The sequence below is a fragment of the Nicotiana sylvestris genome, chromosome 4, assembly GCF_000393655.2.
Source record: "Nicotiana sylvestris chromosome 4, ASM39365v2, whole genome shotgun sequence".
NCBI classification, from domain to species: domain Eukaryota; kingdom Viridiplantae; phylum Streptophyta; class Magnoliopsida; order Solanales; family Solanaceae; genus Nicotiana; species Nicotiana sylvestris.
Window position 1 is genome coordinate 5,509,158 of NC_091060.1, and position 15,033 is coordinate 5,524,190.

General features: G+C 33.1%; 1 protein-coding gene across 1 annotated transcript; it reads right to left on the reverse strand.

Annotated features, from left to right (window-relative positions):
- Positions 1-2,086: 2,086 nt before the first annotated feature.
- LOC104240468 (heavy metal-associated isoprenylated plant protein 7-like) lies at positions 2,087-9,232 on the reverse strand. Its single transcript, XM_009795311.2, has 5 exons — positions 9,055-9,232; positions 8,405-8,564; positions 7,123-7,322; positions 2,912-3,002; positions 2,087-2,760 (listed from the first exon to the last, which is right to left on the reverse strand). The coding sequence occupies exons 1-5, from the start codon at positions 9,061-9,063 to the stop codon at positions 2,408-2,410; spliced, it is 813 nt and encodes a 270-aa protein (XP_009793613.1). The 5' UTR covers positions 9,064-9,232; the 3' UTR covers positions 2,087-2,407.
- Positions 9,233-15,033: the final 5,801 nt, after the last annotated feature.

The following is a 15,033-nucleotide window of genomic DNA, read 5'->3' on the forward strand; positions in this document are numbered from 1 at the left end:
TGTTAAACCCCTACGGCTTTGAGCCGTGAAAACAGCCTCTTGCAGAAATGTAGGGTAAGGTTGCGTACAATAGACCCTCGTAGCCCGGTCTTTCTTCGGACCCCGCACATAGCGGGGGCTTAGTGCACCGAGTCTTCTATTTGAAATACTCTTACCTCATGCCCCATGGTGCTGGTTGAGACTTGATAGGAAAACCATTTTGCCAAACTGGTTACATTTAGACTGCTTTTATTTGAGAGTTTAACTTTTATACTCCGGCGGTGTTAAAATAAAATATTCGAACTATAATAACTTGCAACTTAAATATTGGCTACACAGATTGTTTGAAGTCACGCTTGCGAGGGCAACCAGAGAAAAAAAAATGGGTTTGGGGGGGGGGGGTTTAGGGGGGGAAATAGAAGATTTGATAATATCTTTAGCAAATAAATAGAGAGAATTGGCTATAAGCACTTTGAGATTGTGTAAAGATATCAACGTCAAATATATAATTGAGGGTTGAATGTTTACTGTTGTAATTAAAAAATTACTCGTACTAGTACTTGGTTTATATCAAGTAAATGAATACAAGACTCGTACATTACATTTAAACTTTTATCACTTAACTATGATTAAGTCATATGTATTCACATTTTAATTTATGGTTCTGGTTAAATTGGTATGATTTGTGTAAACATAAGATGTGAGTAAATCTCTCAATTAGTTTAGCTTCTTTTTTTTTTAAAGTAACAAAAATGTAGTGATTGATTCATACTGTGTAGCTAATCTACCCCTCCTAGAAGGTGAAGACAAAATAAAGATATAATTTTTTTTGACAATCGTTCAATGTTTCGGTTGCCACTTGTGAATATGGTTAAGTAATGACGAAGCTAGTATTTTCACTAAGGGAGATTTATGATAGAAAGAAATAAATATACGAAAAAGCCAGAAAAATTTAATATACGTAAAAAACTACAGTGTCCATCGATTGGTTCAGAAAAAGGTTTGCTCGTTCATTCTCTTTATCTACCACTATTAAGTAGGGGTAATTATAAACATAATTGAACAAGAATAATCTCTTTTTAATAATGGCGAGCAAAACACATCTAAGAGAACTAAGCTTCTTTAGTTTCAATTTATATGACACACTTTAACTCGGCAAAAAAAGAGTACGGGCTCTAATGGACCACGGAGGGCATCTTTTATCCTTGTTCACGTTCAAGCTGAAACTGATAGATTTGGACTCTGGATTTGTGGAAATGTGGGGACATTTTCCATTGGGTAGTGAGACACATTTCTGCAACTTGAAAATGTTGACAAAAGCAGCAAAGGGGGTGCAGGCACATCACTCCCTCCGATACGACGTGGGTTCTAGAGAAGGTGTTGTGTACGCAGATCTTACCTCTACCTTATGAAGATGGAGAAGCTGTTTTCGATAGACCATATATTTAGTTGTCCATTTTGCTAAACCGTATCTTTATTCCGACTATACTCGTCGAGTAAATAGTCTGAACAATTTTGTGACAAAATCCTTGTAATTCTAGTTGCAAAACTCCGCCTAATTAAAGCAACAACAACAGAAACAACATACACAGTATATTTCTACAAGTGCGATATGTGAAGGATCGTGTGTATACAAATCTTACTCCTACCATGCAGATAGCAAAGTTGTTTCCGAAAGATCATCGGCTTAGGAAAATTCTGCCTAAAGGATGGTTCAAAATCTGATTACACTAAAATAGAAGCACCAATCATCAAAACCTGACCTTTTTCTCTTTGTCACTAATAAGATCATTTTGAAGGTTCATAACTATATCATAAGTGGCCAGTGGCGGAGGTAGAGTGCGGGATGAGGGTTCAGCCGAACCCAGTAACTTTTGTTCAAACCATGTATATTCATTGAATATGTACAACTTATTTATTTAGAACCCAATAACTTAAAAAAATTACTATTCTGAACCCATAAAGTTCAAATCATGACTCCGCTTCTGTAAGTGGCTATGCACATAGCTTCACTAACAGTCCCTTCCACTTGACTCTGAAAATAAAAACAGATACGCAAATTCTGAAAAAATGGAAAAAGTTATAAACTTTCAAATGGGAAGAGAGCTAAACATTAACACCATAATCATCTTCTGATTAAGCTCAAAAGTTTGAACTTTTTTTAGTATATACATCTTGCCTTACAGCTTAGCACCAAAACTATGAATTATTAAAAATGATAAAGAGATAAATCTCTCAAACTGCCAAATTTTTATTACTAGCATATATAACACCAGACTAGAGCATATGGAAAATTGGACATGAAGAGTAGCAATGAGGTGGGGGTGGGGGGGGGGGGTTCAAATCTTATGTGTAGCATTTTTCGATTTTTTTGGATCTCGTTGTCAGAATTTCTGACTTCGCCACTGATGAAGAGTAACCGAAAAGGTTACATGACAGAACAAGCATGAGGATTTTCATCACTGAAAATCTGAGGAGGATAATTAGCATACTCCATATAGATATAATCCTTTGGATGCAAATATTCATTTTTCTTGATGTCTGTTGTTGTTTTATCATCTTCTCCTTTGCTTTCTTCTTGTTCATTTCCTTTCTTTTCTTCTTCTTCTTTCTCCTTTTTCTCTTCCTCTTTCTTCTCTTCTTCCTTCTTCTCTTCCTCCTTCACTACTATAGCTTGCTTCCCGGTTCTCTTGTACACGTCGCTCACTAACTTTTCTGGATCAACGACGCCTTTTACTATAACTTGATTGTTTCCTAGGTCGGTCGTAACAGATTCAACTCCTGCAATACATTTTCAAGTACGTTACGATGTGAAGATTCATCCTGAATTGACTAGTTTTACACTGGCTATCAGCCTACAAGTTCGTTACAGTAATAATGCACGATAATACATTAGATATATGGATTGTAAAATATGGCAACCATATGATACCTTGAATTTTCCGAATTCGTTTCTGCAATGCCTGAGCACATGCATCACAATGCATCTGAACGCTCAACTTAACCGTTATGACCGGCGGAGGCTGTCATGTAAAAAAACATATGACATTTTCATGTTAATTTCATCTATACTGAGTGACTAGTTATATAGTGAAAGAAAGGAATAAAAAGGGCAGTTCGGTGCACTAAGCTCTTGTTATGCGAGTGGCAAGGGAAGGGCCGGACCACAAGGGTTCGAACCCGTGACTTCCTGGTTACATGACATCAACTTTACCAATTACGCTAAGGCTACCTTCACATGAATGATAGAGCAAATATATAGTTTCAACAAGAAATTAAAGATGCCCCAAATATTACTTGTTCAATATGGCTTTGTCAATAATTGTTGCTGTATAAATTGTCTATTTGATATATTCAGAACTTACTATTGCTTAAATTTATAACATTCTCAAGTCTTACTGTTTACAAAATCCAAATTCTTAAAACAGTACCTACATATAAATAGGCAACCTTTCATAATTATATTACTTGTATTTTTTTTTTTAAAGATGTAGGTCTAAGCCTCTAAGGTATTACTCATTCAACAATAAAGGAGCTTGTTGTGTACATAAAGTGTGTATAGACAAATTGCAAGTCTATACCAATTACATTGCAATATAGAGCAACTATGATTTACACTTTTAAGATAAAATGCAGATCAATACTATAAATGCAACAATAACTACTCACCTCAGTCCAAACAAGACGGAGTCGACTATATAAATTCTTACCGATCATGCGCCCGTTTGGATGTGCTTGTTTTAAGTGATTTTTAAGCCAAAATAGCTTCATAAATTAGAATTTTAACTTTTTGCTTTTGGCTTGTTTTTGTCATTTTAGCTTAAAAACAAGTGCTTAAAAGCACTTTTTTACTTCATCCAAACACTACAAAATAACTTAAAAGTTATTTCAGCTTAAAAACACTTAAAACAAGCCAATCCAAACGTGCTCTATGTTTCACCATTTAAACTCATATCAAGTCAATTAGAGTAATATTACAAATGCCGCGAGGAACCCAATCTTGATTAATAGTTATTAGCATTGTTCAGTGTAGTGGCCGATGCCACATAGACTCAAGGATAATCCATTAACACCCTTAAACAATACGTTTTAGCCATATATATTAAATACTCCCCTGTTTAAATTCAAATGAAATAGTTTGATTCGGCACGAAGTTTAAAGTGAAAAAAAGATTTTTGAAATTTGTGATCATAAAAGTATAAGGGATAAAAGCTTTGTGAGTCATGACATTTATGTGGTTATAAAAGCTTCTCATTAAGAATAAAATGAAGAGTTTAAAGTTGAATTATTTCCAAATTTCAAAATATATTATTTATTTTACAGATTAAAAAGGAAAGTACATCGTCTCATTTGACGTGGAGGGAGTAATTAAACAATCTTAAGTTGTAACACCTTTTTACGAAATTTGGCTTAACCATTGTTTCAGCGCCATTAAATCAGTGGGCGTAGTACCACGAGCCACGACCTCCCCACTAAAACCAGAAAAGGTCAAGATGTTTTTCTTGTAAATTAAAAGTATATATATATATATATATATATATATTGTGTATAATTACTAGCAGAAAAGTACAAAGTATTGAATGTCAGTCTCGTGAATCTCTCTTAGGCCCCATTCAAGATATGATATGGTAATATTGCAGGGTTTGCAGGCTGGCCACCCACGGTTCTTTAGCCTAAAAGGTAATATGGCGACATTTTATTTTATTTTATTTTATTTTTATCCACTCTTAGAAGAAGACAGTTTTTTTAATTTGAAAATAATTTAATTTAGTCCTTTCAATTATTCTAAATGAATTTTTTTTATAGCTAAATAAACAAAAGGCCAATTTTGTGTACAAAGTATGTATATTCACACAAGGTACGGAAAAGGGGCCGCATTAGTTATTGTTTCTATTGTTTGAATCTTAGGTCACAGAAACAACTTTACCATTGCACTAAGGTTCATCTTCAAATACTAGGAAATATTTAGAACCACAAAATTCAGAAGCCTTATAACTACAAAAAGATTGTAACATGCTTAGGGTCTGTTTGGCTATAAAAATATTTACTTTTTTTGGAAATTAATGTATGACCATGAAATTTTTAAATTTCACTGAAGTTAGATTTAGGAATTTTCGAAATTTGAAATACTACAAAGAACCGTTTTTCAAAATTTTCACTTCAAATTACTCCCAAAATAAAAAAAATATCTCCAAATTGTATTCATGTCCAAACACAACTTTAATTTCCAAATACCATTTTAATTTTTAAAAAAAAATTCACTTTTTTCCAAAACTTTACAATTCTTATGTCCAAACGTCCACTTGTTACAAGTTTGAAAAAACTTATTTTTATTTTATATTACTCCCTCCGTTCACTTTTACTTTTCAATATTCGAAAAATAAATTTTTACTTTACTTGTCACTTTTAGCATATCAAAAGAAGATAATTTTTTTCCTTATTATACGTACAATATTAATTTCTCATTTAAAATTATTTTCTCAAATTCACCAAAAATATGTATCAATTAATATGAGTATCATAGTAAATTATATACTTTATTTATTATTTTTATGGGATGTGTAAAGTCTGTAGTGGACAAGTAAAAGTAAACGGACCGAATATCAAATATACATTTTGACTCTTGACCTGTACGGCTATGGGATTCAACTCAACAGTGGGGGTAGAATCTCTCTACACCACAACTCTATACACTATTAAATCTCATTGTAAACTGTGCCCCAGTGGGTGGTGGCTCAGAGACTGTCCTTTAGCTAAATTTACTGTAAAATTTTTGTTATGTTGCTTTCATCGTCAGCAAGGAAACTGTTAACGCGTTTGGTCAAGCTGCAAAAATAAGTTTATTTTGAGAAATATTTTTTTATAAAAGTATTTTTCTCAAAAGTATTTTTGGTGAGGAGCAGTTTGTGTTTGGCTAATTAATTTGAAAAGCACTTCTGAGCAGCAATTAGTGTTTGGCAAAGCTTTAAAAAACGCCTTCTAAGTATATTTTTCTCAAAAATACTTTTCAAAAAAGTGCTTTCGGAGAGAAGCTACTTTTTTCTGATTCTTCAAAACTACTTCTGCTTCTCCTCAAAACACTGTTTTTCCTTCCAAAAGCTTGGCCAAACATCTCAATTTTTGGCCAAAAATACTTTTGACAAAAAAAAAAAAAACACTTTTGGCAAAAAAAAAAAAAAGTTTGGCCAAACATGCTATGAATCTTGATTAGGAGTATTAGTACTATTTTCTAATAAAGGAATTCATTAAATTATTTTTTAGTTTCTCACTATTTGATATTCATAGCAAGAGTCCAAACTAATTCAGATTCGTGCCCATAGAACTAATTAAAGAGGGTTGGAAGGATCCTATTTATCTTACCATAATTTTTGGTGATGTATTAGCTTATTCTTGTCTCTTGATTCTTATGTTCAAAAGAGTAATTTTTTCGACCCCTCTAAAGATTAGTTAAATTTAGAAACAATTATTCGATATTTATAGCGGTGACAAATAAAGTATCACTCTATCTCGATTTATGTAACTGCTATCAGATTTCGAGAGTCCAACTTATTATACTTTAACCATATTTTTTTGGTATGCATTTTAAATATTTAGAATTATTAATCATAGTGACAATTTCCAAATATATAAATATATTTAAAATTTATTCAACTACACTATCAAAATTAAAAAGTTTGAACAATTTTCCAATTAATAAATAAATTATTTATTTTTATTAATAAATTGCATGAACTTATTTTTTTTTTGCTCTCTTGAGCCGAGGGTCTCCTGGAAACAGCCTCTCTGCCTCTCGGGGTAGGGGTAAGGTCTACGTACATATTACCCTCCCCATACCCCACTTGTGGGATTACACTGTATTATTGTTGTTGTTGTAATAAATTACATGAACTTAGATCAATCAACTAATGATATTTCTATACATATGAGATTATTTGACCTAATCAAGTTGTCCATTTAGATTTATCTAGGTGGAATAATAAGAAAGAGTAAGGTTCAAAAAAATTTCGTTTAGAAAGGATCGGTTAGGAGTCGGAGATATCTGTAATTGAATAACTATAAGCCAGAATCTCGAAAAGTAAAAAGTGAAACAGGAGAATTAATATTCAAAAAATATAGGTGAATGAGCATAGTTAAATTATTTACCTCATCTTTCTTCTCTTCTTTGGGTGGCTCCTCTTTGTTTTCATCTTTTTTATCTTCAGTTGGCTTAGGCAAAGGTGAAATTAGTTCCACTTTTCTACCACTTTTCTTTTTAACTCTTTCGAATACTTTGAGAGGATCTGCATTTTTACCTTTCACCACCACTTTACTCGCCTTACAATCCGCCGTTACTTCCTCCACTCCTGTTTATTTACCATTTAAAATAAAATAAAATATTATCAAGTTTCTCCTCTAAAAGTCATGCCTTTTTAGCATATGAATACAAAAAGAAAATAATACTATAATTTTACAATAAAGTTGATGTCTTGGTCTATATTATAAGCTTTATTTAATTTAATTATTATCTTGAATGTTGAAGAATTAATTAATGAATTGTTGAATTGAACAACGTGATAATGAGATAGGAGATTGAATAAATTTATGAACCCTCAAATATTATATTCTAGAAGCAGAAAAACTATACAGGTCATTAACAAAAAAAAAGAAGAAAGGATTTAAACTACATATCCACTAAAGAAATTTTATATTGTTAATGCAATGTAACATGTTATATAAGCGTTATATAAGACAGTTTAATTTTCGTTATTTATAATATATGTTCTCTATAACAGTACTTCACGATAGCAACCAAAAAATATCGTAATAAACAAAGTTATTATAGAAAGATTTAACTGTATTATTCAGATTACTAATTCACATATTATGAGCAATTATCTGTTATTGCCTTTTAAATAACAATATACATAAATCTTATATTATCAGCAAAAGTAAAATGGTCAAAAATTATTTTAATGCATTCGAATTGATCAATTTTGTCTTTATTCTAATCTTAGTAGCCGTTAGGATAAATTCTCATAATTTTAGAAAATTGAATAGAAGATTTAACCTAAATAACCGTTCACTCAATCACTTAAATTAAAAATAGTCGGCGGATAATTCATATTTCCTCGGTTTCAATTTATGTGAATCTATTTGACTGGGAAGGAGTTTAAGAAAACATAGAAGACTTTTGAACTTGTGGTTTAAAATAACGCACATATATTTTATGTGGCTATAAATCATTGCTAGAGGTAAAAAATTTCCAAATATAAAAGGGGACATTCTTTTTTGTACGGTAAAAGTAAATAGGTTCACATAAATTGAAACAAATGGAGTACATATAATATGTTTATATGTATATAATTAGTGTATAATGTATATATATTAACTAAAAAGACAGTAAATATAACCGACTATTTATGTAAAGACCCCGGCAAATTAATACCTTGGAAACCTTTGAGGGATCTAGCAACTTTTCTGGCACAAGCTTCACAATGCATATCAACTTTGAGCACAATCTCTTGAGGAACCTCATCTTCTTTCTTTTCCTCTACCTTCTTTTCTTCTTCTTTCTTCTCCTCTTTCTTTTCCTCCCCTTTGTTCTCCTTTTCATTTCAAAATTCAAATCATGGAAAAATAAATTAAAAAAATACACACATTCTAGATTAAAACACAAATTTCTAAAATTTAGTTATCTATTATTCATAATTCAGTGCCTACTTAGATTCGCGTTATGTAGAGTCTATTTAAGGGGACACGTTCCTATAAGAAAAAATTCATTTTCAAGATTCAAAAAATAATAGAAGCTCCCGCTAAGCTGTCGGCACACTAAGCTTCTGCTATGCGCAGGATTCGTAGAAGCGCCATACCACAAGAGTCTATTATAGGTAATCTTATCATGTATTTCTGCAAGATGCTATTTCCGCGGCTAGACGGATTTCCTCAATCCCACAACATGGTAATTATAAACCCTCAATGTAAGAGAGAAGAACTCTTTACTTTCTATTTTCTACACCAAAAAATTATTAAAAAAAAGCAAAACAAAACTAGATTGATTTATAGAATATGAAATGAGTTTAAGTGTGTTGAACATACCTCACCCATGTAGTCAAAAGCTCCTAAAATTAATGACAAAAGAAAATGAAAAGCTATTCCTTTTTGCCTTCGTTAAAAACTCTCTAACTCCCTCTTTAGAAATATATATTTGTGTTATTTCTGTGTAAATAAGAAGGGGAAGAGGCACATTTATTTAAATAGAAGAGGAAGAAGAAGAGGTGACAGTAGTGTAAATAAAATCTGACATAGAATTGTTTAAATTGCAGATATACACAGATAGTGGTCCTGTTGCTGACTCAGCTTCTTATAATTTGTGTTTCACATTTACTACAAGTTATTTAAATACTGTTCATTTTAAGACCATGTTTTACGTGTTTTATTCCTTTTTATTTTTGACTGGATATAGAAACTATTACTGCTGTTTTTGAAAATTGAACGTTGTGGTTTGAATTGACATAATCTATGGAAAAGAGAATTAAATTTTGTACTTCTTTTAGTTTGATTTCTCTTTTTTTATTTTAAAATAATGAAGTTCTAGATATCTAAAACAGGTTAAAATTACGCGGTATATATAACAAATAACACCTAGCTAGTAAGGGGTCGTTTGGTTTGAAAACAAATAATGCTAAAATTAGTTATGTTAGGATTAGTTATACTAGAATTAGTTATGCTGAGATTAATTATCATGTATTATTTTTTTATTGATTGTTTGATATGTTATATTTATCCTGAGATTGTCAATTTTACTACTTTATCCTGACATAACTCATCCTGGAATTACTATACCGCACACCAGCTGAAAAAACACTACAAAAAATTGGAATTAGCTACGAACATCATCGTTAAACTATCGCTACATCACTCCTAGCTGACATAATTTCTTGATAATTTATATCTAAATAGTTAGTTATAAAATTTATTCGTCACTAATTTTTATTTTTTCAGTAGTGAATAAAAAAATAACCTTTGCAAATGATATCGTTCCTCCAAAATGCAAGGAAGTATACCTAAGAAGACAAACTTGATGGGGAAAAAAAGATATAGATGAAAAGTGTAAGGAAATTTGTTTGGCATTCAAGTTGGAAGTGGTTTCCTCTCCTTTTCAAATATCATGTGTCAAGATTATACGTATGCTTTCTCTCTCGCTTCTCCATCCAATTTAACAAGATTCCCACCGAAAAAAAAAGCTTATCAAAACATAAAGTTAAGGACTAGGGCACGACTTCTCTCGCGACGCATGTTGCTAATGTGCGTCAGCCATGGGCAAAAGTGCTCGTGTACCATCCCAGAAGGCTCTAATGGCATTGATGAACCAACCTACAAACTCAAGAGGATTGAATCAAGCTAAGAAAGGATAAGTACCAGCAGAAAGTAGTGAAGAAGGAAGCAAAAGCCAGACCCAAAATGTGATAGAAACACCAGAAGTTGAAATCAATGAAACAGTATCTCAAGCTACAGTAATCAATGCAACAGTGAATGTTAATGAGAAATCATGGACTAATATGGGCAAAGGAGCAAGCAATAGCCGAAGACTATCTTGGGCTGGTGAAGTCGAAGAAATGGAGGAATTGAAGAAGAAAAGATCAATTTGGGACAATTTCAACATAGGGAAAATCTTAAATACAGGTTTCAAGCTGGATTATGTCTCGCCAAAGAAGCTAGGTGAGTCTACAATATGTGAAATTGAAACAGATGACATTAGCTCGGAGATTAACTATTGGAAAAATGTAGTAGTATGTTATGTATTGGGGGAACATCCCCCTTTCTCTGTGCTAAATGGTTATATTCAACGTTTATGGGCAAAATATGGGATTAATAAAATTTCTGTGCTAAAAAATGATATAGTGATAGTTCGATTTGATACGGAAATTAGGAAGAATGAAGTCATTCAATGTGGAATCTACCACTTTAATAGCAAATAATTCATATTGAAGGCTTGGTCACCAGATATGAATTTTACAAGAAAGGAGTTACTTACAGTGTCCATTTGGGTGAAGATGTCAGGGTTGGATTTTAAGTATTGGATCCTTAAAGGGATAAGCAAGATAGGTAGCCTGATTGGAAGGCCTATAATGGTAGATAAAAACACGGAGAAGAAGACTGGTTTGAACTTTGCCAGACTTCGCGCTCACTAGGGTGTTCAGACTCCGGAGGGGCTCCTACAGTCCAAGCGCTATCACAAGCCATTTTGTGGCATAACAATTCAGGCCCCCGACCTCTCATATATCACAAATCAGTACACATGTTGCGGCGCATAACCCGATCCTATGATATCCTCACAATACAAGCCCTCGGCCTCACTTAGTCGAAAATCTCTCAAGCCCCTCGGGCAACAGTAAAACATGATGCTCAACCCAAAATAACATTTAAAATATCAAAAACGAAGTAAATATAGCTGAGTTATGAAAACAGTAGAATACAACATGACTGAGTACAATTATGAAGTCAACACAGTCATACGAAGGCCCAAATATGACATTCAGTCCAAAACATGATAATACTTTCCAAAACACAATGATATCAAGCAGTTTTAAATCAAATACGCAACTTAACAGTCATACGGGATAGACTAAGTCACGATCCCCAATGATGCACGACCCCACGCTCGTCATCTAGCGTGTGTGTCACCCCAAAGTAGCACAACGATGTGAAATCCAGGGTTTCATACCCTCAGGACAACATTTACAATCATTACTTACCTCGATCCGGTCCAAACTCTAGCCCACGATGCCTTTGCCTCTCGACTCGGCCTTTGGATGCTCCAAATCTAATCAAAAACATATTTATAACATCAAAATATGCTAAGAGAACAAAGCCCACTCGAAAATAACCAATTTACATCGAAAAACTCGAAATTGGCCAAACCCGACCCCCGAGCTCACGTTTCGAATTCCGATAAAAATCACAAAACTAGAATCTTTACACTCTCACAAGTTCATACATACCAAATACATCAAAATCCGACCACAAACAACCCCTCAAATCCTTAAATCAAGATATCCAATACCAAGCCCTAATCCTCCAATTTTAACCCTTTAGTTTCAATTAATTTCAAGCCTAATCAGTGAAATAAGCCCATATAAACATGTTTTAGTTCCAAAAATCTTACCTCCACAAAGTTCCCTTGAATTCCCTCTGCAAAATCTCCCAAAATGCTTCAATCCTGGATAAAAATGGTGCAAAACAACTCAAAATTCGCGAAGGATGACTTATATACTTTCAGACCGAGGGATTCCGCACCTGCGACCCTTTTCACGCTTTTGCGCTAGTGCTTCTACGGTCAATCAACCGCTTCTGTGGTTTTCACTTTAGTCCCTTAGGGTCGCATCTGCGTCCAGGAACCGCACTTGCGATCCCGCAGATGCGCCCAATGCACTGTATCTGTGGTCAAGCTCCAACTTGCCAAACTCCACTTCTGCGGCGTCTATCACGATCCAATTTAGGATCATGACCGGCGCTTAGGAGCAAGTGCCCCTAAGTAAGCCTCATTGATATTTTACAGAAAAACGGACAGAGTTTTTCCTATTTTTGGACTATCCAAAAAAAAAATCTTGTCGCAAAAATCAACAACCAACATCCTAATATCAACAACCAACAATAAATTTATCCATTAACCAAAAAAGTCTCAACCATTATAATACACACACTAACAACCACAAATACTAATTTATCTCCAAATTCGATAAGGAAATGCAATACTCATCATAAGTATATAATAATGAAAGAATACTCATGACACTAAAAGAATGACTATGGAGCGACTCTATGAGTTAAACAGAAAAGACGATAACAAAGAAATAAACTCTTCGCCCACGCGAATAAGTGCGGGGCTCACCAGAAACTATCAACTCGTATACTGTAATTAACGAAATCCTCGCTCGCGTCAACTGCTGTTTCTGTAAAAAAAAATAGCGGGGAGTGAGTCGCTAGCTCTGAGTAATAATATTTAACCACAACTATTTTTAATTGGGGACATGTCAGAAATCATGCTTGTATAATAATCACAAAATAAAATGCCCTTTTTAAAACGGTAATAATAATTAGTCCCATCATGTGTTTCCTGCAACAAAATCAATTTAACAATTCAATAATAAACTCTGTAAATACTGTGTCATATCAAATCTTTATATTTGGGAGGTTTCCAAGGAAGGATCATGTAATCTGTATCACTGTAAGGACCCCTTCGTAAAAGGAATCAAATATAATTGTATGTCCATACTCGAGGGAAAACTGTAACTGTATGCTAGTTCTATCTTCACACTAGCGAGGGCTATAACTATAATCGTAATTTGTAAATACAAGGTGCACCAGATCTAACGAATTTGCCGTTAGCTACGGAATCCTTCAAAGTCTACTCCCATTCATATTTTTCTTTGTAAACAGTAAATCTTCACATGGAAGAATTTTCAAAACAGTACATAGCATTTAAATTTTTATCAAATCATGTAATCCAATTTCGGTAACGGTAATCATATCTCTAGTAATAGTAAAACATGTCTAGTAACAGAGAACATTTTAAATAACTGTAAACATCTCAAGTAAACTATTCAGTACCATATCAAGTAAGAGACTTGTCCCACATGCAATTTCAAACATTCGGTAACATATTTTATTTTCAAAATAACGTATAAACCATGCAGGTTATGAAAACATAAATTGCGGTAAGATTACTACTCACAGTACTTGCGCCAAAATAACAAGCACGCCAGCTCGAGCACTCGTTCAACTCTTCAACTACCTATAATGTTACGAAATCAATCTTACATCAACTAGGTGAATTGCTAACATAATTGGTCCATTTCTATCACATTTAATCAATTCTCCGATATTCATTCCTCTGAAATATGACCCTTAATTCTCTCTTAATTAATTTAGTATCACTTAATTGGCTAGGAGTTGCATCTTGTTTTTTTTAAATATATTCTTATTATTTGATTGATACTAGTATATATAGAGGACAAGAAGAATTTCTTTTGTTTGACACAAAAACGGTACTCATATCCTTATATAGCAGTTTACAAGCACTACTAACTTGCATAGTAAAGTGCTCAGTATAAACTGATAGGTTCTTTGTTCAATATAATAGGAATTCCATGATTGTGCTATATTGAAACACCTTAAGAATCCTTTGTTATCTTTACCCTAAATTACAAATCAATAACTAATAATAGGCTAGGTATTGAATAAATATTAGATAAATTACCAAGGAAAAAGGGGATTAAATTACTTAGCTTGTTCTCCTCCATTCCAAAAATCCCTTCATTAGAAAGAAGTAAACTATCTTCTTTTGTTGCCTCTGATCACTTCTGACGAATTTCAATTGCTTCATACCCATACCCTTTTGCTTTAGGTTAGTTACGTAGTGAACTTTGGCACTAACTCTTCTCTTATTTTCCTTAAGGCTTGATATTAGTTTCTTTTTTTTTTTGTTTGAGGAGATTTTATCCTCCATCCCTCCTACTCTCATTCCTTTTTCTTTGAGATTGCAAGGAATTAAAATATTAACCCTTTCCAATCTCTATAAGATGCCCTACCGTAGTTATCTTTTGGGCTTCGGCTCTTTAATGTTTTTTTTAATTTATGTACTTAAAAATTACGCTTGTACCCTTATAATGTAAGGTATTATATTATCCCCACCTTATGAAATTCGGTCCCCGAATTTTAAAATAAATACATCCCTATAGTCCTAAACAAGTGAGGATACGTTGCTTGTATATCTTCTTCTACCTCCCAAGTGGATTCCTCGGTGATACAATTTTTCCACAAGAATTTAACGAATATAATTTCTTTTTGACCGTAGTTGTCATACTTGACTATCGATAATAACTAATGACTCCTCCTCATAAGATACATTTTGATCAAGCAGCATAATCAGTGTTTCGTGTGGTTGAGAGGAGTTTGTATACATTTCTTAGCATAGAGACATGAAATGTTGGACGAATAAAAGATAAGAAGGAAGTTCCAAACTATAAGCCACAACTCTCATTCGGTAGGTATCTTGTATAATTTTATAAATCT

What these genes read in the sequence shown, in the direction of transcription:
- LOC104240468 (XM_009795311.2), bottom strand. An exon ending in ATCCCTCAAAGGTTTCCAAG is followed by an intron (nt 7,323 to 8,404) that starts GTATTAATTTGC and finishes GTAAATAAACAG; the next exon opens with GAGTGGAGGAAGTAACGGCG. An exon ending in AAGAAGAGAAGAAAGATGAG is followed by an intron (nt 3,003 to 7,122) that starts GTAAATAATTTA and finishes TTTACATGACAG; the next exon opens with CCTCCGCCGGTCATAACGGT.